The following is a 27,959-nucleotide window of genomic DNA, read 5'->3' as shown; positions in this document are numbered from 1 at the left end:
GCAAAATCTTCAGCTGTAACTATTCAAATTTCTTACAATAGTCACACCACAGCTGATGTTGTCTATTATGTACAGTGTTTCCAGGCCTTTTTAAAAGAGTTGACAGAATTTCCTCATCTCAGACCTCTGCATTAAGCAAGTTCTGATGTTTTTGCGTAAGTGGCACATTGATTTTGCAACTTTGTGCTTGTTTAAATTGCTCGTTCTCCTTTTGCCCAAGCCATAGTGACCCTTTTTGATTTCCAATGGAACTTGCATATGAGAAAATGTTTATAGGCTTAAATCCTACGTTCTCTTAGTTGAAAGTTGGATCCATGGAGATCAAGAGCACACATTTGCACAGATGTAATTAGGATCAGAGATGCTCTCCACCCACAGTCACATAGGGATTGTTTTTCCGTCATGTAATTTTACACAGTTGGGGACTGATGTGAATAATGCAATTACTTGGGTGGGGCAGATTGTGTGGGTCTTTCTATCTACTTATTCTTTTCCCATAATTCATGGATTCTATAAATGTTGCTGTATTCACCGAAATGACGTCCTTTACTTGTGTAAGTAAAGAATAGTTGTAGAAATTCATAGTCCAGTTCGTATTTACTCAGTATAAGACCCAGTGGGGTTTAATCTCAAGTAAGTGTGCTTGGGGTTATAACCTTAAAGATCTGTCAAATAGTTCCTCTAAAATACTGTTCCACCATGCTCATTTTGATATTATTAAAGAGGGTATGGAGAATATTTTGCAGTTTTGTGTTGTGATGAAAAAGCTGGATAGTTGTTGAACACTGTTCAGAATAGAGATAAGACAAGATAGAAATATTAAACATGTTTGATTATATGAATAGTTAACAATAAGGTGACCGATAAAAAGGCACAGGGTGCAATGCCTCTCTGCAATTAAACTCTTCTGAATTTCATGGCATGTTATGGCTGCCTATGCTTCTTCATAGATGTGTAGCATAAGCAAACTTGGCACTTAAGGCCCCATCCTGAGATCCTTGACTAATTCAAAACTAACATTTTTAAGCATGCACCTGGCCTTTCGAAAAGCACCTCTGACTATAAACTAATTTACCATAAAAGATTCAGCAAAACAAGTAACAGAATCTAAGAATCTAAAAACAAGCAGAGTATCCCAGTAGACTGTATTATATAAACAGATAACTCCCCTCGCACTGTTAATGGTAGTCTGACATGAGAACTTACCAGTACTGTGTCATTTGGTTGTTATTTTGCATGCATTGCCTAAACACTTATCTTCTGATTTAGGGTGGGATATTTTATTTTTTATCTTGTTAATACTCAAAAGAAAACTGCTAAACCACCCAGGAGCTTCAATGGGGTCCCACCCCCCATCTCTTGGCAGCTATCAGAATCCAACCAACATCAGTCCCAACTGCATCCAAAAATCTAATTGAAATGGGTTTAGAATGATCTGTTTCATGCAGGAGTATCTTGAACTGCTTAACAATTGCCTTCCCTGCTCATTTGTGAGGAAAGGGAAGCTGATACATATTTGTAATTCTTCAAAACCAGAGGATCTGTGAAGACCTTTGGATAGATGGATGGATGGATGTGTGCGTTTGCACACAAGTTATACTACTTAATTAGCAACCTTCTGAAAATAGATGTTCTGTTTCTGCCCTAAGGTACAAAGGTGGACTCGTGCTAAATGGCATTATTCCATGTCCATTGAACCCTGCTGCCTACTATGAAATAGAATCCTTTCCCTACTTCTATTATTATTTGCAAGGGTCCATTTAGGTGTGCTGTCTGCTTTCAATGAGAATGTGATCATAGCCTAGCCTACATGAGATTTCCTCCAGAGTAAGAACATAAGAAGAGCCTCCTCGATCAGGCCAGTGGCCCTCATCCAGCATCCTCACAGTGCCCAGTCAGATGCCTATGGGAATGTGCTAGCAGGACCTGAACGCAACAGCGCACTCACTTCCTTCACTTTCTAGCTCTGGACCCCTGCCCACTTAGCTGATAAAAACTAGCAGGGACGTGACAGCTGGCTGGGCCAGCGAAGTGATTAATACCTCAGCAGCTTTTGATACCATTAACCATGGTATCCTTCTGGGGCGGCTGTCCAAGGTAGGGGTACATGGCACCGCTTTGCAGTAGTTCTAGTTATGGTCTGGGGATTTTGCTTTGGCCCTCTGGATCCTTCAATGTGGGGTTCCTCAGGATTCAGTTTTATTCCATATACAGTGTGTGATGGGATGATTAGCTGCTTGTGCGTAAAATCGTGCTCCCTCAGAGTTTGTGCCACTCCACAAACCTCTGTGTGTGACAGAGCTCCTCAAACATGTCTGCCCTAGTCACTCGTAGATTCCGACAGTGGTTGTTTGCGGAAGCGCTTCCAGCAAAGAAGCTCCTTAACGGAAACGCGTCTTCTGGACTCACGACGTGGCAGCTTCCGGCGAAGAATGGGTCTCCCTATGGGAGCTTCTGACACCTCCCCGCTGTTCTCGTTGGACGTGTCCCTGATCCCTCCCTCTTCCCTGCTAGTTCCTGCTTTAGCTGCTGCGTCTCTCTCCGCATTCATGAGACCTTCCTCCAGAGACCCCTCTCTCCCCCTGCTGGTCCCTGCTTTCGCTGCTGACTCCCTCCCAACCTCTGTGAGCCCTTCCACCACCTGTCCCTCCGATGGCAGTTCCCTGACATCCACCTCCCCTCCAGGGCCCCCTTCACCCCCGCCCATTCCCTCTCCTCTGGGCGGTGAGGAGGTAAAACCCCGAAAAGAATCCTCTTCATCTTCAGACGTCTCGAACATTTCCCTCCATCGGTCTTCGTTCCGGCTCGCTGAATCCTCCTCCTCCTCGGAATCAGGGAACCCCTCCAACTCTTCTTCTTCGTCGGTGGTGGCAAAGTATTCCCTCCGGAACCTCGCCACTGGCTGAGGTTTACGTGGGAACCTCTGATGAAAAGTTTCTATTAAAACCTCGTCGTCGACATCCTCTGCCATGACCCAGGTGTTTTCCGACTCCGGTTCCCCTTCCCACATTACCAAATACTCTACTTGATCTCCCTTCCACCTGGAATCGAGAATCTCCGCTACATGGTAGCTGTGTTCCCTCTCCTCCATTGCTGGTCCCCTAGTGACCCTCCCTTCTCTGTCCCCTTTATACGGTGACAGCAACGACCTGTGGAAAACTGGGTGCAGCTTCATGTGGTTCGGTAACCGGAGTCTGAAAGCCACTGGGTTGACCTGCGTGACTTCAAATGGGCCCAGTCTTTTGGGTCTTAACTTCTTACAACCCCCTTTGAATGGTAACCCTTGGGTTGACAGCCACACCTGGTCCCCCACCCTAATGGTTTCACCTTCTCTTCTGTTTTTGTCTGCCTGCCTCTTATATTCCTCCTTGGCCCTGTTTAAGTTAAGTTGGAGCTCATCCCCGTGGACACGTTCTCTGCATTGTTGTAGGCAAATTCTGCCAACGCCAGCTTCTCCACCCAATCATTCTCTCTATCATTCACATAACACCTCAAATATTGCTGGAGGACGCCATTGGCTCTTTCCGCCTGCCCGTTGGTTTCAGGGTGCCGGGCAGTTGAGAAATTAACCTCTACATGCAGTAAGCTCATGAGCTTCCTCCAGAACCTGGAAGTAAATTGTTTCCCTCGGTCTGAAACCACCCTCAAGGGGGCGCCATGCAACCTAAACACATTTTCTACAAACAATTTAGCGGTTTCTTCTGCCGTGACCGCATGTGAGCAGGCTATAAAGTGGGCCATTTTGGTTAACAGGTCTACCACAACCATGATGGCTGTTTTCCCTCTGGACCTTGGCAGATCAGTGATAAAATCTATGGCCACTGTTTCCCATGGTCTTTCAGGTGTGGGTAGTGGTTCTAATAACCCTGCCGGTGCCCGCCTCTCCCCCTTGGCTCGCTGGCATTGGTTACACCCTCTCACATACTCCCGCACATCTTCCCTGACCTTGGGCCACCAAAATTCCCTAGTAACCAGCCACATGGTTTTGTGTTGTCCAAAATGCCCTGCGGTGGGGCTATCGTGCAGCTGCTTGAGTACCTTCCCCCTCAACTCTCCTTCCGGTATATATAACGCTCCCTTGTAGTACAACGCCCCGTTTCTCTCCTCAAAACCTCCGTGTTTATCTCCCTCCCTCCTGAGTCCCCTGAGTTTGTCCTGTGCGTATTCATCGTTCTCCGTTCCCTCTACCAGTTCTCTTTGCCCCACCAATGCCGCCCCACACACCCAGCGGTCCTCTGGAATGACATGTTTGAGGAGCTCTGTCACACACAGAGGTTTGTGGAGTGGCACAAACTCTGAGGGAGCACGATTTTATGCACAAGCAGCTAATCATCCCATCACAGCATTCCGACAGTGGTTGTTTGCGGAAGCGCTTCCAGCAAAGAAGCTCCTTAACGGAAACGCGTCTTCTGGACTCACGACGTGGCAGCTTCCGGCGAAGAATGGGTCTCCCTATGGGAGCTTCTGACACCTCCCCGCTGTTCTCGCTGGACGTGTCCCTGATCCCTCCCTCTTCCCTGCTAGTTCCTGCTTTAGCTGCTGCGTCTCTCTCCGCATTCATGAGACCTTCCTCCAGAGACCCCTCTCTCCCCCTGCTGGTCCCTGCTTTCGCTGCTGACTCCCTCCCAACCTCTGTGAGCCCTTCCACCACCTGTCCCTCCGATGGCAGTTCCCTGACATCCACCTCCCCTCCTACCCCCTTCGCTGGGCTTTGAAACTGCGCGCGCGCTGTTCCGATTTCCATCGGCTCTGCCGGCGGGAAAGCTGGCTCAGGAATGTCTGGAATGCGGAACTCCTTCCAACGTTCCCCTTTACCTTCCCGCCTCTCCAAAGCTCTTGCCTCCTGGCGCGCTCCTATGGTCAGCGCAGATTTGGTCAGCTGATCCATAGACACCGCCCTGGGGCTCCGGGACAGTTCGTCTTTCACAGCCGAAGAAAGACCTTCTTCAAATAGCATCTGAATGGGTGCCGCCGATAAGTCCCACCCCAATCTGTGAACCAGCATGGTAAACTCAGTCCAGTACTCACGGACAGATCGGCTTCCCTGCTTGCAAGCCATTAGCTGTCTGCGCACCACTCCCTCCTCAATATCGCTGGAAAACATGATATCCATTGCACGAAAGAACTTCATAGTGTCCTTTAGAATGTCATTGTGCGTTGCCATCAGGGGTCTAACCCAGTCCCTCGTCCCCCTCTCAAGATGCCCAATCACGAAAGCAACTCGCGATTCCTCATCAGGGAACTCATCAAACTGCACATTAAGGGCATATTGCATCTCTGTCCTAAAGGCATGGTAGTCCTTGGGGTCCCCCCCAAACTTCTGCACCAATCCTGGTACCTTTCTGGTGAACTGGGTGGCTCTCCCCTTCTTGTCTGCATCCTGAGCCCTTCTCTCCTCAAGCCTTGCCGTCTGCAGCGCAAGTTGGATTTCCAACGCTCGGTATCTTTCTTCCAAGCTTGGACCAGCTCCAACCCCTGCTCCTTCGGTTCCGGCTGGGTCGCTCATGATGCCTTCCCCTGCACAGGCAGTGTACAGAGACTGACGGAATGCTGTGATGGGATGATTAGCTGCTTGTGCGTAAAATCGTGCTCCCTCAGAGTTTGTGCCACTCCACAAACCTCTGTGTGTGACAGAGCTCCTCAAACATGTCTGCCCTAGTCACTCGTAGATTCCGACAGTGGTTGTTTGCGGAAGCGCTTCCAGCAAAGAAGCTCCTTAACGGAAACGCGTCTTCTGGACTCACGACGTGGCAGCTTCCGGCGAAGAATGGGTCTCCCTATGGGAGCTTCTGACACCTCCCCGCTGTTCTCGCTGGACGTGTCCCTGATCCCTCCCTCTTCCCTGCTAGTTCCTGCTTTAGCTGCTGCGTCTCTCTCCGCATTCATGAGACCTTCCTCCAGAGACCCCTCTCTCCCCCTGCTGGTCCCTGCTTTCACTGCTGACTCCCTCCCAACCTCTGTGAGCCCTTCCACCACCTGTCCCTCCGATGGCAGTTCCCTGACACAGTGGTACCTCAGTTTACAAACTTAATCAATTCCGGAAATCCGTTCTTAAACCAAAACCGTTCTTAAACCGAGGCACACTTTCCTTAGTGAGGCCTCCCGCCACCGGTGCCCATCCATTCTTAGACCGAGTAAGCTTCCGTTCTTAGACCAAGGTAAAGTTCACAAACCAGGACACTACTTCCGGTTTTGCGGAGTTCGTAAACTGAACACAGTGGTACCTCAGGTTAAGAACTTAATTCATTCTGGAGGTCCATTCTTTTCTTTTTAAAAAACTTTTTAAAATTCAAAATTAAAACAAAACATATTATCCAGAAACACATCATCCTTTTTTATTTCCCCATTTTTCCTCCCTCCCCCCACCCTCCCCCACAAAACCCACCCACCCCCACCCCCACCCCCCGCTTCCCTCAGTTCCAGTCTTTTATTTCTCTAAGAATGCTGTTTTCTGCATGTTACACAGTTGTATAGATCCTCAAACTATTTAGCTGATTATTATCAATAAAAAGTCTGTTCTTAACCTGAATCGGTTCTTAACCTGAGGTACCACTCTAGCTAATGGGGCCTCCCACTGCCGCCACACGATTTCTGTTCTTATCCTGAAGCAAAGTTCTTAACCCAAGGTACTATTTCTGGGTTAGTGGAGTCTGTAACCTGAAGCGTCTGTAACCCAAGGTACCACTGTAGTTCGTAAACAGGACTGTTCTTAAAGTACCACTGTACTGTTCAACATCAACATGAAATTGCTGCATGGGGATATCTGGAGTTTGGAGTACGTTGTCAGCAATATGCTGATGTCTCACATCTCTGCTTCTCCTTCACATCTGCAGATGTGGCAGTGGGTGTGCTGGACCTTTGTCTTTCCTCAGTAACGGACTGGATGAGAGCCAACAAGCTGAAGCTCAATCCAGATAAGGCTGAGGCACTGTTAGTGGGTGGTTCTCTAGACCAGATGGATGGGAGGTTGCCTGCTCTTGATGGGGTTGCACTCCCTTTGAAGGAGCAAGTATGCAGCTTGGGGGGCACTCCTGGATCCTTTGCTGCCAGTTGAGGCTTAGGTGGCCTTGGTGGCACAGAGTGCTTTCCATCAGCTTTGGCTGGTGGCTCAGCTGTGCCCCTACCTGGACAGGGATAGCCTTACATCTGTCGTCTATGCTCTGGTAATCTTTGGTTACATTATAGCAGGCATTCCCAACCTGCGGCCCGCCAGATGTTTTGCCCTACAAATCCCATGATCCCTAGCAAACAGGACCAGTGGTCAGGGATGATGGGAATTATAGTCCAAAACATCTGGAGGGCCAAAGGTTGGGGGTACCTGCATTATAGCAACATGCTACACATGGAACTGCCTCTGAAAATGGTTCAGAAACTTCAGCTGGTGCAGAATTCGGCAGCCAGAATTCTTGCTCAGTGGGGCATGATGGTTTAAACATATAAGACTAATCCTGGCCTGATTGCATTGGCTGCCAGTTAGTTTCCAGGCCCAAGTCAGTGTGCTGGTTTTGACCCGTAAATCCCTAAATGGCTTAGGGTCACAATACCTCAAGGACCACCTCTCCCCATCTGAACCAACCAGGACCCTGTGATCATCATCTGACACCCTTCTTCATGTGCCCCCTCCACAAGATGTCTTGTGGAGGATGGCAACACAAGAATCAGCCTTTTCTGCAGTGGCTCCCCATTTCTGGAATGCTCTCTCCAAGGAGGCTGGCCTGGCAAATTCATTACATATATTTGGGGGCTAGGCTAAAACATTACTCCTTAACCAGGCTTTTGGCTGATTAACATTCTGTGTCCTTTTAAATGTGTTTGTGGAAGGGGGGGTGTTTTTGTTTTGTTAAGTATTTTGTGTTCTCATTTTGTATTTTTATGTTGTGAACCATCGTGTGATCTTCAGAAGAAAGTCAATATACAAATTTAATTAATAATAATAAGTGGCGATTTTTCCCATCATAAATAACCCTCAGAAAATGATGGAGTGAAACTTCTACTTTCCTGTACAGCAGCACTAGCAAACTCACTGTGCATATCAGGGAAAGCAATTCACTGGCATTTTAACAATGTGGATCTAACTTATCTTTTATAGCTAGATAACTATATTAACGATTAACCTACTATACTAAGTGTGAGATTTTACTCTTAACAGACCTACGCCCTTACTAAGTATAAAATTTTAATCTTACATTCAGTAGTGCTGAAAGTCTGAGAAATCAGAGAGATTTGACAATCTATCTCCCAACAAATATTGTCAAAATGTAAATGTTCAGGCTCGATACAATTGTTGGCACAAACTTTAGATTATAACACGGAGTATGTTTTTAACTAATCAATCCTCATACCAAATTGCCCAACATTATGTAATATGTGTAATTACTGAAGCTAAGCATATTTGGATATTGTCAGTACGCGGGTTCCATGAGGAAAGAAAAATAGGATATAAATGTAAGAAAACAAAGAAATAAAAACAACATTATGTTTCAATTTCCTATATCCTAAGCTTCTGAAAGTTGCCTGTAGCCATTTGGCAATTTATAGTGTTCAGAAATTCCTCGGTGCTGTAGCCTGCTACCAGCAAATGCCTGAATATTCAGCTGTCTAAAAATTAAGGATGCTTAATAATGCAGCTATTTTGAACTGTCTTCTAGGTTGACTCGCCAATGAACCTGAAACATCCTCACGATTTAGTAATACTAATGAGACAAGAAACAACTGTTAACTACCTCAAAGAGTTGGAGGTGAGGCTGTGTAATGAAATGGTCTTGGAAACCTGCTTTGTAGGTACTGAAAAGTATGAAATGCTAATTTCCTGATAAAGGAAGTGCATTTGGAGAATGATAAATACTGATGCTGGAAGCTTTAGCATCAATAGTTTTTTCTTCATATTTATTATTTCAGTCTCTATGCATAAAACCTACAACTTAAATAAAGAAGTGTTGAAGCTTTTTGGCTTTCCTTTACTATTGGAACTGTAAAGCGTAGTCAGGTTCCAATGAACCATGGAATTTGTTCTCTGAGTCCAAAGGGCTCCAAGCTTTTCCCCCTTGAAGAACAGCCTCTCTCACCTCATGAAAATTTCTTTGAAACTGAGTGGCATTTCAGAAACCATATCTGACATGCTTTTCATTTTGATACTCCAAACACCAAACATGGTATCTGAGCCAAAGCACAGGCTCATGAAAACTCGTGATTTACTACAGTAGCCCCAGCTTCTACACATCTCTCATCTAAAAAGAGGGACCAGTCTGAAGCTTGAGCAGTGCCAGAAAAAACACGCTAGTTCTCTGTGTGTTTGTCTTTCTTAAAGAGCATCCCATGTCTGAAGCCAGCTAGCAAGTTTATAATGTAGCTAGGACTGGAGGTTCTGCTGGTTAAAGAAACCAAAGCCATACAGAGAATTCCCAGCCCCTTCAGCAGACATAAAGAAATTTCTTTGCATCCTAGTCAGAGACGTCAAAAATAAGTCACTATGTACAGCTAAGAGCACTCTTGGTCCTGTTTTGTGCAGATGATCCTACGTACATACATATCACTGTATTTTGGACCTTAATCACTAAAAGAATGAGTAGCAACCTTGATCCTTTATGAGGACTCGTTCACATGGCAGTGATTATTTGTGGCTCTCAATGTTTGAAGTGTTCAATCTTTACACTGGGATGGGGGAAAATTAAAATCTTAAGTGTTGTATCCTGAAAAGCATGAGCAACAGAGCTGACCTACCTTCCTACTTTCCCTGTAACCCCTTGCAACCCTCCCCAAGAAGCCTTTTGAAATGCCTTGGTATGCGGTTCTGGTGACTACAGTTGAAGGAGGGAAGGAATGGCATGGTAAAAGGTAAAGGACCCCTGGATCGTTAAGTCCAGTCAAAGGCGACTATGGGGTTGTGGCGCTCATCTCGCTTTCAGGCCAAGGGAGTCGGCGTTTGTCCGCAGACAGCTTTCCAGGTCATGTGGCCAGCATGACTAAACCGCTTCTGGCGCAACAGGACACTGTGACGGAAACCAGAGCACACGGAAACGCCGTTTACCTTCCCTTTCTGCTTGCACAAGGGGCCTTCTGGCCATTAAATTCTGCATGTCTGTACAATGAATTGAGTTATTCATGTTGGATAAGGATCGAATCAACATTTGTCACAACCTCATTGCCCAATTATTTATGAGAACAAAACTTATATTTAGACTTCTCGGTGTAAATTTCTAGACCCTGAGTTCTTCATAGGGGGTGGCATGATGAGTTCATGAATATTTGTTGGTAATTTTCTGTTTAAAACCATGTTTTGTTTTTTGTATCTCTCCTAGAAACAATTGGTTGCTCAGAAGATCCATATAGAGGAGAATGAAGACAGAGATACAGGACTGGAACAAAGACATAATAAGGAAGATCCAGATTGCATTAAAGCAAAGGTTCCTTTGGGGGACTTAGATCTCTATGATGGCACTTACATCACCTTGGAGAGCAAAGATATCAGGTAGTGAGATGATTAATTGTACAGAATTTTTGCAACAGCTGTAATTTCAGATGGTGGGATTATGATTGTGCCATTGGGAATCAGGTTGAACTAATAAGTGAATGTTAAGGTAATGAGTAGCTCTCCTGAATATTCTCAAAAAGATATTTATAGTCATCTCAACAATATTTGCTTATGTGTCTTTTATAGGCATTCCTAAACTTTGTTGCATTCGTTCTTGGTGAAGTAGGCTTTCTCCGGAGCATGATTTTAAATGTACAGGCAACACTCAACTTAGGCAGGGGTAACGTTGTGGGATAGCACATAAAGTCAAAATTGCATATAGTCAAAACTCATTGGGTTCAATGGATTGCCAAAGTATTTTCCTGGATGTCTGCCCCCTTAATTTTTATTTTATTTTTTATGTCAAGGGCATAAAGCTTTATGCGCACAAGTTAAATGTGTGAAAGTTTTGAGTTACCTGTATTTCAGAACTTTATCCCAAACCTTCTTTATTCAGTGTCAGTATGGCCGAATCCAAAAGAGTTCCTTAATTTTGAATATTGTTCATTTTAATTATTTGAGCAAGGATATGCACTTCAGAAAGTACCCACTATAGGATCCTAACTGAATTATATTGTGCCTGCTTTGGGGGGGAAAGAGATTAGTACTAGTTTATAGTCTTAAGCTGAAGACTCGGCAGATACAATTTTAATGCAAGTTGATCTGATGTAGATAGAAAAATATATAGTGTTAGTTGACTTAAAACAGATAATGTTAATCAGCATTCCTACATGACTTAGTTCCCATTGCTAGTATTTTGTGATCTTTTTGACTGCAAACAAATATTCTAATGTTTGCATTGCTATTTGGTTTTAGCCCTGAGGACTACGTAGACACAAAGTCTCCTTTACCTCCAGACTTAGAAGAACCAGAATGCACAAAAATTCTAGATCTTCCATATAGCATTCATGCATTCCAGCACTTACGGGTAAGTAATTAATGATGTAGTCTTTCGTTACTTTACCTCTAATCTGCCTTTCTTCCTGAGATGTCCAAGTAGATTCAGATAGTCAGGACTGCTTTGTCTTACGATCGCTTTAAAGTATGTTATCTGTTAATTGAAGTAAATCTGAATAACTTTCTTCTTAAAGCAGCCTAGTAATATTTGTAGCCACATTACTGAACATTTGGACTTGGAAATCATTGCAAAGTTTCTATTGGTGATGCTTGCAATTCCGCCTCTAGCTTTCTGGCCTACAATGACTACTGTCTCATATTTCCTCCCCCACGTTCATCCTAACTTCAGATTCTATCACTTAATACCTTTTTCTTCCCCGTGTCTCATTTTGTCATAAATGTTCCGATTTTTTTTTTCTAAAAGAAAAATATTGGAAAATTTTGCTGGTGCAGAATTTGGATTTTTCTAAATAGGTAGCAAGTAACACTGTAGGCTTGGTTATCTTATGCATTGTAACAAACATTGTTATTCAGCTACAGCACTTAAAGCAGCTGAAGTTCTTCAAAATTCCCCACTAACTGCAGCCTAAATTGTATGTGGCTGTTTTAGGATAAAAATAGCTGAAGGTATTGATGGAACACTACTTAAACGTGATTTTATATGGAATACTAGAACAATACATTTTCTAAATAACAGATGCAGCAATTTTGTGCGCTTATCTGGAAGTAAGTCCTATTAAATGTTGTGGGGCTTACATCTGAGTAGACTGCTATAAGATTCAGTAAACTAGATATTGCCTTTTCAGAAATGATGCTTTATGTGTTGAAATTTTGGGGCAGTATTTGCTAAATTGGGGAGTTGTGGGTAAATTTGACATGAGGAATTACTGCCTACCTTCTACCACCTTATCATAGGTGATTCCTGCTGATTCCTGGGTATTTCTGTAAAGAATGCTGAAATAGGTGGACCTATGTATCAAAGTGTTACTTATTTTCTTAAACAGATGTTCATACTCAGTATTCACACAGATTAGCTAACTGTTAAGAAATTCTGAATGCACACCCCTGCTATGAAAATGTGAAGACATTACTGGACCACAGAAGTTTTTGTAAAATGAAAAAAAGCAGACAACAAAAGACTGAAGTATGTCCACCTTGATAGTAGAGAATCCCATTTTATTTAACAGTCACTGACTTTTTTCTTTTTCTATCCTCTCCCCACCTAGGGTATTCAAGAAAGAGTTAATCTTTCTGCACCCTTGTTACCTAAAGAAGATCCTATATTGACTTACTTATCAAGACGGTTAGGAAGAAGCATAGACGAGATAGGCCATCGCATTTATGAAGGTCTCATGAAGGTAACCACCTTGTGTGTGTCCCCAAAATGAGTGCATAGAAGCTTTGATGCAACATGAATATGCTTTATATTTAGCAGGCACTTAAATCTTCACATGTCTTCTGTCTGCTAGTTAAGGAAAAACATCCCAATGGATGCTTACTTACCCTAAGTGCTCATCTGATTTTTATGTGGCTTTTCTCCCTGTGAACCAAGACAATCTGTAAAGTCTGCAAATTTCTACCAGTGGCCATTTAAATGAGGACCACTATAGTGCCTTGAATCTTAATTTGCATAATTTTTAATTTGGGATTTTATGTGTTCTGTTACATTTTATGTGTGATGTACTCTTTGTATAAATTGCAGTGAGTAGTAGCTGATGCAGATACATTTCTACCTATCTGTAGGAAATATATAGCCAACTCATTTTTGTTTGAATCAGTGGGCAGGACTCAGTTAACGAGTTTCATTAGTGGAATTTTGTACAATGACTTCCACTAGCACAGCAGGACTCGTCCCATCCCCCCCCGAAATTGGCCTTGGGGGGGGGAATCCCTAAGCAGTGCACAAGGGGCAGTTGTTGTGTCTCACAAGCTTCTACTGACAGAACAATTGCCACAGCACCATGTTAAATTCCTTCTAGAGTTTTTATTTCATTAGCCCTCCCAGTTTTCATATACCGTGAAGACTAGAAGAAAATGGATTGCATGCAGGTCCCGGTTTCTGGATACAATGCATCCCCAGAAAATCGTTCGTTAGGTGTTCACATAATGAGCTGGCAATTTCCTCTTTTTCCTATGGGAACATTTCTAATTCAGTCTTTCTCCCCACTTCATCCATGGTTTCTTCCTGAAATGGCTGCAGCCAAACAGCAAAAGGAAAAACTGATTTGTCCGATCTCTCCTGCTCCCTGATTTGTCCAATCTCTTTCCATCCCTCCCCCCTCCCCACATGGCTTCTGCCCGAAAAAGACTGCTACTGACCAGCGGAGCACTAACAAGTAAAGGAAGTGGGCAGACTCTGGCTGTTCATAGCTGAATCAGCCATTCATGTAGCAAGGTTTAGGCATAACTCTTTATGTTCACATAACTGAATTTGGGGATAACAGGCATTCTGATAGTGCGTGTATGTTCAGAATCCTGTTTCAGCCACCAACAGCTTAAAAATTTAGTAACTTTTTTTTTTAAAAAAAAGTAAACATTTATTGTGCCTCCTGTTCTTCACAGAATTCTTCTTCTTGGGTATTATATAATATGGCTTCCTTCTACTGGCGAATAAAGAATGAGCCATACCAAGTAGTGGAGTGTGCCATGCGGGCTCTCCATTTTTCTACAAGGTGAGGCAAATGGGTTTTTATTAGCAGCATAATACAGACGCGGGTGGCGCTGTGGGTTAAAGCCTCAGCGCCTAGGGCTTGCCGATCGAAAGGTCGGCAGTTCGAATCCCCGCGGTGGGGTGCGCTCCCGTCGTTCGGTCCCAGCGCCTGCCAACCTAGCAGTTCGAAAGCACCCCCGGGTGCAAGTAGATAAATAGGTACCGCTTACTAGCGGGAAGGTAAACGGCGTTCCGTGTGCTGCGCTGGCTCGCCAGATGCAGCTTAGTCACGCTGGCCACGTGACCCGGAAGTGTCTCCGGACAGCGCTGGCCCCCGGCCAATAGATGTGAGATGGGCGCACAAACCCCAGAGTCTGTCAAGACTGGCCCGTTCGGGCAGGGGTACCTTTACCTTTACCTTTACAGTCTGTTGTATGATTTGAAAATTAAGCTAATCGAGGGTGGCAGTTGCTTCCCCCTTAGGATTGACAGGCCAATGCAGTTATATGATGGAGTTGTAGATGCATATAGATATCTGGAGATTCTGCCATCTCTTGTTTGACTTACACTAGCCTCTTTGGATGGGTGGCTCTTGCTTTGTGCTGTTGGCTTATCTGAACCATATTACAGTGAATGCTAAATAGTGTGCATGTGTATGTTGTCCTGCTTATACAAAGATGTGTTGGAATAACTTAGGCTAGCTTTGGCATGTTCCTTGCTCCGTAACCAAAGTTACTTAGTCATAACTCACTTCAGAATATTATTCTTTATCAGCAAATGATGCTGAAATTATTATTACTATTCATAACTTACCAAACTACAATAGTTAATTCTGATTTGAGAACCAAATAAGGAAGAAGACTATTTATACATAATTGTGCGTCATCTGATGGAAGTACTGGCTGAATTGTTCTTCATTATATAAAAAAAGCAGCCTTCTCCAAAACCATTGTACTCAGTCAACCCATGCACTTTTAGACTACTGACATTCCTAGCAATAGATAAAAATATAAGACAGCAGGATAGATGTATACGCTTTTGGATATAAAAAGACACTTCATATTAGACCAGTAGCTTAGGAAGCTCTGGGCTATTGTTATGTCTGAATTGCATTTTTGCATAGATTCTGGCTAGTAGCTTCTCAGTAGTTCTCACTTTCCTGAATGCAAGTAACCAGAGATCGAACCTGGGGCCAGAGGCTTACCAGTTGCTTAGAAATGCCTTAGGATATCATCTTAATGACCGCTTTGTTTTTTCCCTCTCTTTCAGGCACAATAAAGATGTTGCACTGATAAACCTGGCAAATGTGCTACACAGGGCGCACTTCTCTGCTGATGCAGCCATTGTGGTCCATGCAGCTCTGGATTACAGTGACGTCTTCACCAGCTATTATACTTTAGGAAACATATATGCAGTAAATAATATCTTATGTTTCAGTTATCTAGAAAGATTATACCACATTGATTAGCTCTCTTACAAATTGAAGAGTGAGACTCATGCATCTTCAGGACAAGAATGTTTTGAATTTGGCTATCTTTGAAGAACAGTTGATCTTTAAACCGACAGATAACATTTATTTGCATTTTTGCTGCTGTTGTTGTTTTGGAGGGCCTCACTAAAGCAGCCATAATGTATTAAACATGATTCTATTTCCAGAGCAGTCACATGCTGAAAGTCGTAATCAATATGAAATTCAGAAGTTATATTAAATGTTCATATTACATTTGAATGCTTCTAACGTGTCTTTTTCCCCCTCAATCCCTTTTTTCAGATGCTTGGGGAATACAACCACTCAGTACTATGTTATGATCATGCTTTACAGGCAAAACCAGGGTTTGAACAAGCAATTAAAAGGAAGCATGCTGTCCTATGTCAGCAAAAGCTTGAGCAGAAACTGGAGGCTCAGCACAGGTAGTGAATATATCCTCAAAATTCATACACAGGCTTGCTCAGAATTACTTTCTTGTTTCCTACTTCCTTAAAATAAAATAGAAAACTGCATAATTTTAAATTTAAGGAAAATTAAAGCACACACTGCAGCATTGAAAATCAGCTGCATGGTAGCAGGCTGTAACTTAACTGTATCGTTTAATAAAACCTAAGATACATGTATACAGAAAAACCCAGCCTTGAAAGTAAGTACTGACATAAGTGTGTAAGCAAAAGCTATTTTAAGCAACTTAAATGTCCTTTTCTTTGGTGTTAAATTTTTCAAGATCACTTCAGCGAACATTAAATGAACTGAAGGAATATCAAAAGCAGCATGACCATTACCTAAGGCAGCAAGAGATCTTAGAAAAGCACAAGCTGATTCAGGAGGAACAGATCCTGAGGAACATTATCCATGAAACACAGATGGCGAAAGAGGCACAACTAGGTATCTGTTGTGTAACAAGATGTTCATTGGGAAATGTAAAAGCTGAAATGAAATTTGTATGTTTGTCCAAGGAATTCTGTTTCAGGTAAAACCAGGGCTTTTGAATAAACTAACTCACTGACTAGAACACTTGCTGACGGCATATTAAAAATGCCAAACACACTGCGAAGTTCCCTTGTGTAACCTTTTTTCTTTTCTGAGGTTGCTGCTGATTTCTTGTTGTCTGATCTTGTGGTGTTTAGTGTCACTGGCTTTGGCCGCAATAAAACTTGAAATGAAAATGCCAAAAAGTTGCATTTTAGTGTGTTCTGCTCTAACAAACAGACTCTCCTTTTAGCATGCAGCCCCTTGTCTCCACTACAAAAAGCCACTTTTGAAGGTCACAGGACCTTCTGGAGTAACATTCTGTTAAACATGAGAGTCTCTGTTTAACAGAGTTTCTGTTTAATTCTGTTAAATTCTCTGTTTAATTCTGTTAAACATTCTGTTAAACCTGAGAGGAAAACCAGCAACCTTCCTTGTTCAAAAGAAATGTGTCACATGCATGGGCCTCTGAATTCTGCCTGTAAATTCAATGTGCTCCAAAGTACTAAAAATGCATGTTTCTTAAGAGCCCTGTAGTCTGGAGCCAAGGTTAGCAAATGCATTTCTTTCTGGCAAAAACTGAAGTGCTGGCCAAGATAGCCAATATGCACAAGCTCTGTGTGGACCAAGATAGTGAGTAATTTATTATCTAAAATGCTCTTCCTCCATGCAGAATCGAGAAACATAATAAAAAGGGGAAATTAAGAATCATTTGTTTTCGGATGCTTAGCTTGGAAGAGATCTGTTAGGTATATCTTCTTGATCCTAAATGCTGCCAACCATAATTTTGTTAGCTTTTAACTTGAATTTTATGTTTATATACTGCAGGAAACCATCAGATTTGTCGCCTGGGCAACCAGCAGCACAGTTTGCATTGCCAGTGGGACCAACCTGTCCGTTATCACCGTGGTGACATGTTTGAAAATGTTGAATATGTTGAGGTTTGTCTGTAGAGCATTGCTCTCCCTGCTTCATGATCTATAGTGAGGGGTACACATCTTCCTGAGGTGTCTAATAGATGAGGATATTCCTTTTATACCTATTTCTATTTACCCTAGCACAAGATTTTAAAACAAAACTGGGGTGCAGGGAGTCCAATCAATCCAATATGTAGGTTCCCTTTGGAGCCCCATCTTCCATCTTGGAAGGCATAAACGGCCTGGCTCCTAAACACAACAGACATTATGCATTCATTCCAGGTTGCTGATCACTGTATCTTGTCCTGAGCATCAGACGGAAAAAAGCACCCAGATATTGAAACAAACTTATTTTGTGGCTCCCTGCCTCATCTTTGGATTTTGATCATCAATAACTCCTTCATGGTGTGCTCAGACACTAGATACGTGATGAATGGGTTTCAGGGAAAACAAAACTAACTTTCACACTGTTCATCAAGAGAAGGAAATTGAAAGTATTGTCTGGCAAAATGTGTTTGTTTGTTTTTAATGCTTTGAAGAAAGATTGTGCCTGCTTTAGAACCTGTAGTTCTGAAGTTTGGGGAGGTGATTTGCACTGCTGCTCAAAATTATTAATATCAGGGCTGTTGATTTTCTCAGCGTCTCGTGAGGGGGCTTCCTACATTTCCCAGCATGCTCAGAATTGCACTGCGTGCAACCCAATGTAGTTAGTTTTTTGTAAGGAAGTAGTTTTTTGTAAGGAAGTAGGGACGCGGGTGGCGCTGTGGGTAAAAGCCTCAGCGCCTAGGGCTTGCCGATCGAAAGGTCGGCGGTTCAAATCCCCGCGGCGGGGTGCGCTCCCGCTGCTCGGTCCCAGCGCCTGCCAACCTAGCAGTTCGAAAGCACCCCCGGGTGCAAGTAGATAAATAGGGACCGCTTACCAGCGGGAAGGTAAACGGCGTTCCGTGTGCTGCGCTGGCTCGCCAGATGCAGCTTTGTCACGCTGGCCACGTGACCCGGAAGTGTCTCCGGACAGCGCTGGCCCCCGGCCTATAGATGTGAGATGGGCGCACAAACCCCAGAGTCTGTCAAGACTGGCCCGTTCGGGCAGGGGTACCTTTACCTTTACCTTTAGTTTTTTTCTTAAAGAGGTCTCCTTGAGGTGTCAATTTCATGCTCCAAATTTTTCTTATGCATTTTCTGTTTCTAGTTTGGCAGTGATTCTTCCATTTCCAGTATGACATCCATGAATTCTGAACTTCATGCCAACCACAGTGACTTTGGCCATTCCTTGGAGTCTTCCCCTTTGGTCCATTCTGTCTTCTCATTATGGGGCCTGGAATCTGAGGCTTACAAGGTAAGTGGATATGACTTTTCTTTCCTAGGCAAGGCCTCCTAGCCAGTTTCATTGTTTGCTAGTAGTGTTCTGCTAAAGACAAGTACATAACTAACAGTATGCATAAAATAAAGCTAATCTATTTTGGGCCTCTTGTTGGCAGTGGTGTCTGTGCACAAGCAGAATGGACTTCCACTCATCCAATAGGACTTCTCATTCCTCTCCTCCCCCTGCATCCCCAACCCCATTTGCTTCCTCAAGGTGAAGTCCCATTGTGTGAGCGAATGTCCACTCTCAAAACGTTAGCTTCCTCCCAAGGTACCTTCTGGGTCACTCTGGTTTTGTCTCTCCTCCCAACTCTGGTTTTGTCTCTCCATTCACAACTCTGTCTGCCACCAAAACTGCAAAGATGTTATGATAGTAAACCATGGTGAACAGAGTTCAAAACTGCAGGGCAGCCATCTGACTTTTGTCATGGATTTTGCTTGATAAACTGGGAATCACTGCCCAAAGAAAGTGGAAGCATTTAGAAGTTCTGGTTTCTTGCGTTCTGGCAAGTTTTCTCTAGCAAGTAGAAAATCAGAGAGTCATAACTGGTAAACCCACTTTGTGATACCTTAATAAATATTTTCTCTGTGATCAGGAGAAGCAGAATATTTTGTGGCCTAAAAGATCAGAGTGTGTAAAAACCTATCCAGCTATCCCCTCCCCAGGAGAACTACCAACTTATTTCCTGCATCCAGAAAGCAGGGGGCAAAGGTGAGTACTGTTAATAAATTAATTCATATGTCATTTGTATGCAAGTGTAGCCAGAGCAGCTCGCAGCAGCAGCAACATAATAATAGTATAATATAAAAATACAGTTATTGAAACATGTAATATGCCTAGCACTGAAAAACCAACAGCAATGAGACTAAAAGATGTTGCATGTGATGTTCAGTTAGAAAACTGGAAAATAGGCTGCAGTCCTTTGCATGCTACCTTTAGAGTAAATCAGAATGAGTTCAGTGGGATTTACTTCAGTGGGATTTTCTTTTTCAGGTTACCTTTAGTGCTGTGGCATAGTAAAGAGTGCCAAACCAAAGGTACTATTGTCTGACAGTAATGAACATTTGTTCTGCCTCTCTAGTTTATAAAGCAATTTAATTATACAATGATTGTTGCCTTTCAATTGCTACTCCTGTAGTCTGAATCATATTCTTATACCTGTGTGGTGTTTGTTTAAATTTCTTAGAATCCATTCAATACTTAGCAGTCCAGGGGATGACGATGCACAAACAGAGGTCTATGAGCCAGATTGTTCTTCCATTCCTGATGCCCATAACAGTGACTCTATGCACTTTTTGATCAAAGAACTAGACAGTCATCTGGATCTGAGGGTAAAAATGCCAGATGATCATGCCAAACAAGTAAGAGATTTTATGATTATATTTGAAGATTGTTAGTATACTTCTGGTCTTCTCTGTCCTATAAATTTTCACTTCCAGACTTGACAACCTTTTGAAAGCAAGTGGTCTTCCCACATAAAATTCAGTTTGGAAATGGCCGAGTCACCACTGAAAGGAAGCCTGTTTGTTTCAATTGACAGTCACCTATCTGCAAAATGTTTGAGACAGCACCCTGCTTTTGCATTACGATCAGATTCTGTGAACTTGGTTTATTCGGTTAGTTGACATGCTACAGGTGCAAGGAATCGTTAATGCACTCCAAATTAGTGGTGCTTTACATTGTGGTATTGCTGGTGGCTAAGAGTTTGAGCTGTGAATTAGGAAATCCATAACTGGCATCTTACCACTGCTGTGAACTTGCTAGGTGGCCTAAGGCAAGCCACTTTCTCTCAATCTTAGCACTGAACCACCCCAGCAATATGTGCAAAATTGTCAATGCTGTATTGTTTTTAACACTTGATTGGAAGCCGCCCAGAATGGTTGGGGAAACTCAGCCAGATGGGCGGGGTATAAATAATAAATTATTATTAGTATAAATTATTATTATTATCACCTCCTTTCCCTCTGTAAGGGACCAGAAGTAGCTGTTGCTAAATCAAGCCAGCTTAGGTTATATTACTGGACTATTTAGACTTGCAGTTTCTGTTTGTTTTCTGTTGGTTTTTGACTATGTTGTTTTCTCCAAACTCTCTACCAACAATAAGCCTTCATGCTGATAGCATAAGACTTATCTGGTTTTAGCCAAAGTTCAGGTTGCTTGTTTTCAGTTCTACAATCATCATTGTCTCTACAAGCATAATACATTATTTGTTTAATTTATGAAGTTAACATGAGTTGTTGAATTTTCCAGTTGAATTGCAAGGATTTTTCAAGTCTCTGCAATTTAGCCATAACCATCCAAATAAGAAAGTAGGCTCTCTTGGGTTTTCATTTTGTGATAAAACCTGCTGATCCTTTAGATCATTAAATTTGAATTACCAAACGTAAGTTTTCTGCATTAAAGTCTTACATTCGATAGGTTCAAATGTATGGTTTTAAACACTTCTCTGTCTTGCACAGATATTATACTCTCGTGTCAACAATCAATCAGTTACACAGCAGCAAATAGGATCATTCATCTATCATGCCATTGTAAAGGTAATTCCAATGACCGCAATGTATGCTTTTTATTTTTATTTATATGGATTTTTTTCCAGAATCCCAAAGGGCCCTCATGTACAGAAGCAAGAATCTCTTTAATTTATTCAGAGTGTCCCACTTAAGTCAACTGTAAATCATTCCACTTCTTTATTTTTGTCAGAAATGTTTGTGATTTTTGTGCATGAAAAGTGCTGATTTGGTCAGATTTTACAGCCTCCATGAGTGATTGACATAGAGTGAAATAAGGACAGACAAAGAATATAATACCACGAGTACCAATGATGGCTAGAAATTGAATTTGTTTCAAGCTATTCTTGTTATGATTGAAAACATACAGGGGCCTTTTGTCAAAAAATATATTGATAGCTGTGAAGCCTTGGATTGACAAATACTGAAGGAGATTTACAGGTCAATATTCCTGCTGTACAGTGAAAATGCTTGTATGGCTATACCTATGATTTCAAGAAATATAGCAATCTAGGAAATTGTAGGAAAGAAATTCTGCTGCAGTGCTGCTGCCTTCCAAAAGAAAATGTACAGTGCCAGCTCTGGTAAATGTTGGAAATGTAATAGTATATTCTGAATTATAGCATTTTAACCATACAGGAATGCTAGAAGGATAGGGTAGGCATCCCAGAGACTATAGAATTGTGTATTTGCTTTATCTATACAGGCTTCCTAATGGCATATGTTCTATGGACAGCTCACGATATAAAAGAGTAAAATATAACAACAGCAGAATTAAAATAGCAGCATAAAAGCTTTTGAACCCACAGAAAGGAGACATAACTTGTAAGAAAATACATGCATGTAGATACTCATGTTGTAATGTGAATTGTTTGATTCACAGAATACTAGCACTCTTGGTCTATTTAACTACATATTGTATTCTAAGCAAGACTCTCAAGTAGCTTTTGTTTCTGTAATATATATATATTCAAAATCCCTGCTGATTCACAGTTCTACTTAACTGATGAGTTATTAAACAGATCTTAGACCTTAGACATGGGCCTTAGAAATACAGTAACACCTTCCACATTATATAGGGCCATAATCTTGCAAAACTGCAGTTATGCAAATCTGTTCTTTTATTGTTAATGCTGCTTTTGATACAAGCCATAAATACTGCAGAAAGCACTTGGATAGCTGTGAAATAGGAGCTAAATATGCTCCCTGCCCTTGGAGACTCCAGCCATTGAGAATCAAGCCTGCTCTCACCTGCATCAGCACATCCTATGTTCCTTGTTTCACTAGGGTGTGATAGAATATTGGGAAGTGGTTAGATCAATGTTTTGCTGTGTGCAGCTGATTTGTATATGCATGACCCTCCGGCAGTGATCTCTGCAAACACCTGTAGCTGTAACATCTAGGGCAGCAATGGTAGTCTAACATGGTAAAGCATGGAATGAGATTAATGAGGGTAGCCTTTCTTTTTTGTGGTTAATTTCAGGCAAGGGATCCCTTATGGTTGGTTCTCAATGAGGCTGGCCTTTACTGGCGTGCATTTGGAAATGGCACCTTCGCCTTCACTTGCTTACAAAAGGCCTTTAACTTGACCCCACATGAATTCCAGGATATCCCTTTAGTCAATCTAGCCAACCTTCTAATTCATTATGGTCTTCATCTGGATGCCAGCAAGCTTCTCCGAAAAGCTTTAGCCATCAATGGTTCTGAGGTGAGTCTTCGTTTTTCCCCCCTGTTCTGTTCTGTTTGCTTAAGTAGGATTGAAGCAGAAGTACCGTATTTTTCATCCCATAGGACGCTCCGTCCCATAGGACGTACCTAGTTTTTTTGGGGGGGAAATAAAGGGATTTTTTTTTCTTTATTCCCCCCCCCAAAAAAAAACCAGGTCGGGGAACAGCGGTATGGCGTCGCTCCGCCTCCCCGCTGTCCCCCGAGCTTGTCCCCCCGCTGTCCCCCAAGCGCACTTCTCCCCAGCACCAGCCTCCAAACCAGGTCGAGGAACAGCGGGATGGCGGCGCTGCGCCTTCCCGCTGTCCCCCGAGCTTGTGGGGCTGGCCAATGTCTGCCCGAAGCGCGGGGCGCTCTGCTTCAGCGCGCCCCACACTCTGTGCAGCAGGCTGCTATCCGCAGCCTAGGGAGCTCTGCAGGAACTCCCGCAGGGCTCCCCAGGCTGCGGATGTCTGCCCGGCATGCGGGGCGCTCTGCTTCAGGGCACCCGCGCGCCGGACAGCAGGCTGCTATCCGCAACCTAGGGAGCCCTGCAGGAACTCCCGCGGGCTCCCCAGGCTTGCTGATAGCTTCCTGAAGCCTGGAGAGCATGAGGGGTTGGTGCACACCGACCCCTCTCGCTCTCCAAGCTTCAGCGAAAGCCTGTATTCGCCCCATAGGACGCACACAGATTTCCCCTTCATTTTTGGAGGGGGAAAAGTGCATCCTATAGGGCGAAAAATGCGGTATTTCTTTCATACCCCATCTCCGTGTCCAGAAGTGAGTTAGTGGGAGTGGTTTGTTACATTTGAATCTTGGGAAGTGGCTTGAATGTATTGATGTAAAAATATAATTACTCAAAGGTGCCCAGCACATGTTTGCTAACTTGACACAAATTAATTCTTTAAACCCTGTCTTCATTTTGTTCAGCTGCTGTTAGTTGACATGGTTGCCCATCGCTCCTAACCAGTCAGAAATATTTATACAAGAGTTTCAGAACACTTCAGTAATGTTCACAAACCATTGAGTGGAAGGAAGCTCACACAAGTGAGGTTTGGTCCCATCCAACCCCCTGTGCCCCTTCCAAAGCAAATCTAGAGGATCAGAGGACCTCTTGAACAATTGGGAGAAGTGGGAATCTTGAATCCACCCCTTACTGTTCGGAGGATCCCCATACCACCTAGAGAAGCTTTTGTAGGAACAGTGGGAACTGTTGCAGGGCATGCAAAGGACCCCTTGAATGAGTTTCCTTCTACTTTGGCTACTTAAGAGCCAAACCAATAAATTTATATTGTATTTTATAGGCTTGAATACCGTATTATCAGTCTTAATGTAAAAAGATACTGATATTGTAAAGGGCGGCTTTAAGTACATATGCGCGCATACACACACATATTTGAAACAGAACTCCCAAGATGTGAGCATGCTTGTTGTAAATTTCCAGTTCCTTTGACAACTGAACTGAAATCTGGGTTTTGCCTATGCCTGTGCTGATGGAAGTTTGCCTTTCGCCTTTTTAGCCTCTGACCTTCTTGAGCTTAGGAAATGCCTGCTTGGCTCTGAAGAACGTCAGTGGGGCATTGCAGGCTTTCAGGCATGCCCTGGATATTGCGACAAAGTGTCTGGAGTGTGAGAGGAGCCTGAAGCTGATCCGCTGTTTGCAGTTCTATCCATTTCTGTACAACATCACCTCTTCCGCCTGCAGTGGTAAGCAGCTGCTGAAAAAGTCCCCAAATTAGTAATTTTATCCCTTCAACACTACCTGCAGAAATTGGACTACTTTTCTTTCTCTCCCTCATTGATAATCTCTTTTTCATCTGCGCTCTCTCTCTCTCTGTCCAATTAAAAAAGGGAGCAGTGTTTTTTCCCCAGTTAGATCTAATTGAGAGTAATTTTTGGAAAGCTGTCTTCCCAGAATTCCCTACCTGATTCTCCTTACAAATTGGGTGCAGTGTTTACTAATTAGAGAATGCTAGGATAGTTTCAAGCCATTCAAGAGCATTGCTCTGCTGTAGGGTTGCTGAAATAGTCCCATGTTTATACCTCATCTGTTTTCTTAGCAAATACCAAGAACCAGGGAAACAGGGAGAGAATGGCCCTAAGCATGGAATAACATATAACTTTAAACCCATCTGCACCACTATATAAAAGCAGGCTCCCTGTTCTTCAGAACCTGCTGTAAATATTTGAAGAGATTTAGCTTCCTGTTCAAGTAAAGCTGCGAAAAGATTAAACAAATTCTGTCTTCACCTATAGCTGCTAAATCTCCAGTGCATTTTTGCTCCTTAATAGCACTTAAATTTTATTTGAATATATGATTGGAACTGAACTAGTATAATCCCTATCCAATTATCCATATGAGCTAACACATTAGGATTATTTAAGCCAGTGGTTCCCAACCTTTTTGATATGGCAACCTGTAAGTCCAAATTTACTTAGAATGGTGACCCATTATTTTATTGTCACATGAATTTTATTTACCCATCCTTTTACTGCCGCATGAATTTTGGACTTTCGTCTTCAGCAGCTGTCTGTTTTGTGCATTTCAATTGCAAGTCTGCCTACTTTTAAACCATCACTTGAGGCATCGAAGCAAAATTCAACCATACCCCTATTAATGTGGAGTTTAATTTATTGAAATATTTATAGTACTTACTAAATTATTACTGGTTTGTTGTGAGAATGTAAGAACACCAACCATCAAATTGCAGGGTATTGCCTCATAAGCTGTAAAACTTTATTCTAAAAGCATAGTTACACAATCAGTGTTAGATATAATGAACTACGAGCATCTTAAAGTTTTATTTACAATAAGCCCATTTTGACAAGTATCGGTGGGATGGCTTGAGCTTGCATTTTATTACCAAGTAGGTGAATAGAGGCTTTGATGGTTGTCAGACATAGTCTCACATCAGTTAATACACAGGATGCAGGTATTTCTTATTTCAACTAAGCACATTTCAAATCACCCTTGACTCAACTATTTACTCATCCTCTGATTTGTGGGTGTTTACAAGCACCTTGTGGCAGGTTATCACCAGATCTGCTGCAAGCCGCCAGAGAGGTTTACTAGCATTACAATGTGAAACTTGACCCTTTCTGGCATTTGGTTACAAGTATCAACACAGCATTATAATATGCCAAAAAAAACCCAAAATGTTACCTGAGGTATTATACCAGTTAAGGATTAAAAGCAATAATCCTTTTGGGTTTATTTATACAACCAATGACACATTTGCACAAGCATCACAACCCACAGGTCGAGAAACGCTGATTTAAGGGATGGAGTTGCATGGCATTCCCCTACTTAAGTACCTTCTCTGTGCCAAAAGTTTATTTTCCCATGTTTCATAAAGAGATACAAGGGATTAGAAACAGGATTGCATATGTGCATCCAGGTTCTTAGCATAAGTGCAGAACCTAGAGTCAGACTTCTCAGAATCTCAACTTTCAGAAAGGAAGTTTTTCGTTTCAGTTGAAGGGAGAAGTTTAAAGCTATGCTTTTGTACAAGGCTTAAACCACTGTGGGGCTGAGCAAGACTTCTTGAAGTCTGAGCCGGTAGTGAGGGGGGTAGGCAGAGTTTCCTGTAGTGTACAAGTGCTTTTTTACCTCCTCTCTGGTTAGTGGCTATTAAGACTGTTGACTTCCACTTCATTGTCCTCCCAACGCCCAACCTCCATTCTTCTCTTCTGTTTTTGTCATACCTGACATTGTCAAAACATTTCCAAATTCTTAGGGTGCAAGTAGAACCCAAAGATGCAGGAAATGTTTGTGAGCTTCCGGAACCAAGTGAAGAAACTTTCCTTTACATTCAGTGCTGGTTACAGATTTTCACTACTGACTGTTATTCAACCCTTGGTTATACAAAGTATTAAAAATCATGCATATATGCACTTCAGAGTAGTTTAGGATTGCTAAATTCAAGGCCATCTACTGGGAAAGTGCAGAATCAGAACACTGACTAAAAACTCTGCCTTTGTAACTTGAGATTCTCATGACTGCTACAATATGCAAATTTTTCATGTTCGTCTATCTTTTGAAGTAAAATCCCAATCTTCTGTTACATTTTCAACAAGTATGGCAACAAAACTATGCACAGAGTATGGGTTTTATTGAAATACGGGTTGTAAGGACTGCATCATTCTGATATGTTAGTTCTTTTGGTTGCATGACTGTTTGTGGGAAGGAAGTAAAAAGCTTTCTTCTCTCTGTTCATAAGAATGATGGTCCCAATGTGGTTCCCAATTTGGCACTAATCTGGGTTTATAAGGATTATATTTCTTCCCTCTGTTCATAACTATTAATAACTCTCAGAAAAATAAATAAATCAAGATCTACCAGTGGGAAAGTGGACAAAACATGGATTCAATATTGGAAGCTTCCATATTTACATTGTTCTCTCTCTCTTGCTCTTCATGTGCTGTGTTCCTTTCTTTTATAGACTACAAAGGTGGGCAACACTTCAGGCCATCTTGTCTATCCCCTGCTAATGTGAGAACATTAGACATTTGAACATGAGAAATGGTGTGGACATTTCTTTTGTTGTTATTTTTAGAATGTGAAATAAACATTCTAATGACTCCAGCTTCTGACACTTGATTTTTTATTTTTTTATTTTATTGCGGGATTGAAAAAAAGGGAAAGTGAAAAGAAGAAACCAGGAATTTGCCAGGATGTCTGATGATCATTGTTCTGTGTTCTCTCTCTCACCCCCCCCCCCTTTAATGGGCTCAAAAAGAAAAGAAAAAACCTCCTTGTAGGAATCAAACCTGTGAAAAATATTTGAGCATATCTGAAGCACAGGGACACCCAGAACATGACTGAGTGCATCTAGCTTCTTATTGTGGATGCCACCCTTCCCATGCTTGGTGCCCCCCCCCCAGATGGGCTACAACTCCTGCTGGTCCCAGCCTGCGTGAACATGGGGCAGGGATGATGGTGGATGAAGT

At 42.5% G+C, this 27,959-nt stretch overlaps 1 protein-coding gene across 3 annotated transcripts in view; it reads left to right on the top strand.

The window, feature by feature from the left end:
- Positions 1–27,959, top strand: part of TTC17 (tetratricopeptide repeat domain 17) — a 58,481-nt gene that overhangs the window by 4,114 nt on the left and 26,408 nt on the right. For 2 of the 3 annotated variants that reach the window (XM_082223925.1, XM_082223927.1), the window contains exons 2-16: positions 8,649–8,738; positions 10,299–10,468; positions 11,327–11,438; positions 12,634–12,765; positions 13,970–14,079; positions 15,327–15,471; positions 15,829–15,968; positions 16,274–16,434; positions 17,347–17,459; positions 18,625–18,771; positions 19,394–19,509; positions 19,985–20,159; positions 21,258–21,335; positions 22,789–23,013; positions 24,530–24,716. In XM_082223925.1, the coding sequence (XP_082080051.1) occupies positions 8,649–8,738; positions 10,299–10,468; positions 11,327–11,438; positions 12,634–12,765; positions 13,970–14,079; positions 15,327–15,471; positions 15,829–15,968; positions 16,274–16,434; positions 17,347–17,459; positions 18,625–18,771; positions 19,394–19,509; positions 19,985–20,159; positions 21,258–21,335; positions 22,789–23,013; positions 24,530–24,716 (2,101 nt within the window). The remainder of the gene's footprint in view (positions 1–8,648; positions 8,739–10,298; positions 10,469–11,326; positions 11,439–12,633; positions 12,766–13,969; positions 14,080–15,326; positions 15,472–15,828; positions 15,969–16,273; positions 16,435–17,346; positions 17,460–18,624; positions 18,772–19,393; positions 19,510–19,984; positions 20,160–21,257; positions 21,336–22,788; positions 23,014–24,529; positions 24,717–27,959) is intronic. The other variant, XM_082223926.1, reaches the window with a different exon arrangement.

The sequence above is a fragment of the Podarcis vaucheri genome (genome assembly GCF_965113315.1).
Source record: "Podarcis vaucheri genome assembly, chromosome: 1".
Lineage (NCBI taxonomy): Eukaryota > Metazoa > Chordata > Lepidosauria > Squamata > Lacertidae > Podarcis > Podarcis vaucheri.
Note: the sequence above shows the minus strand (reverse complement) of the source record. Positions and strands in the feature narration are given on the sequence as shown.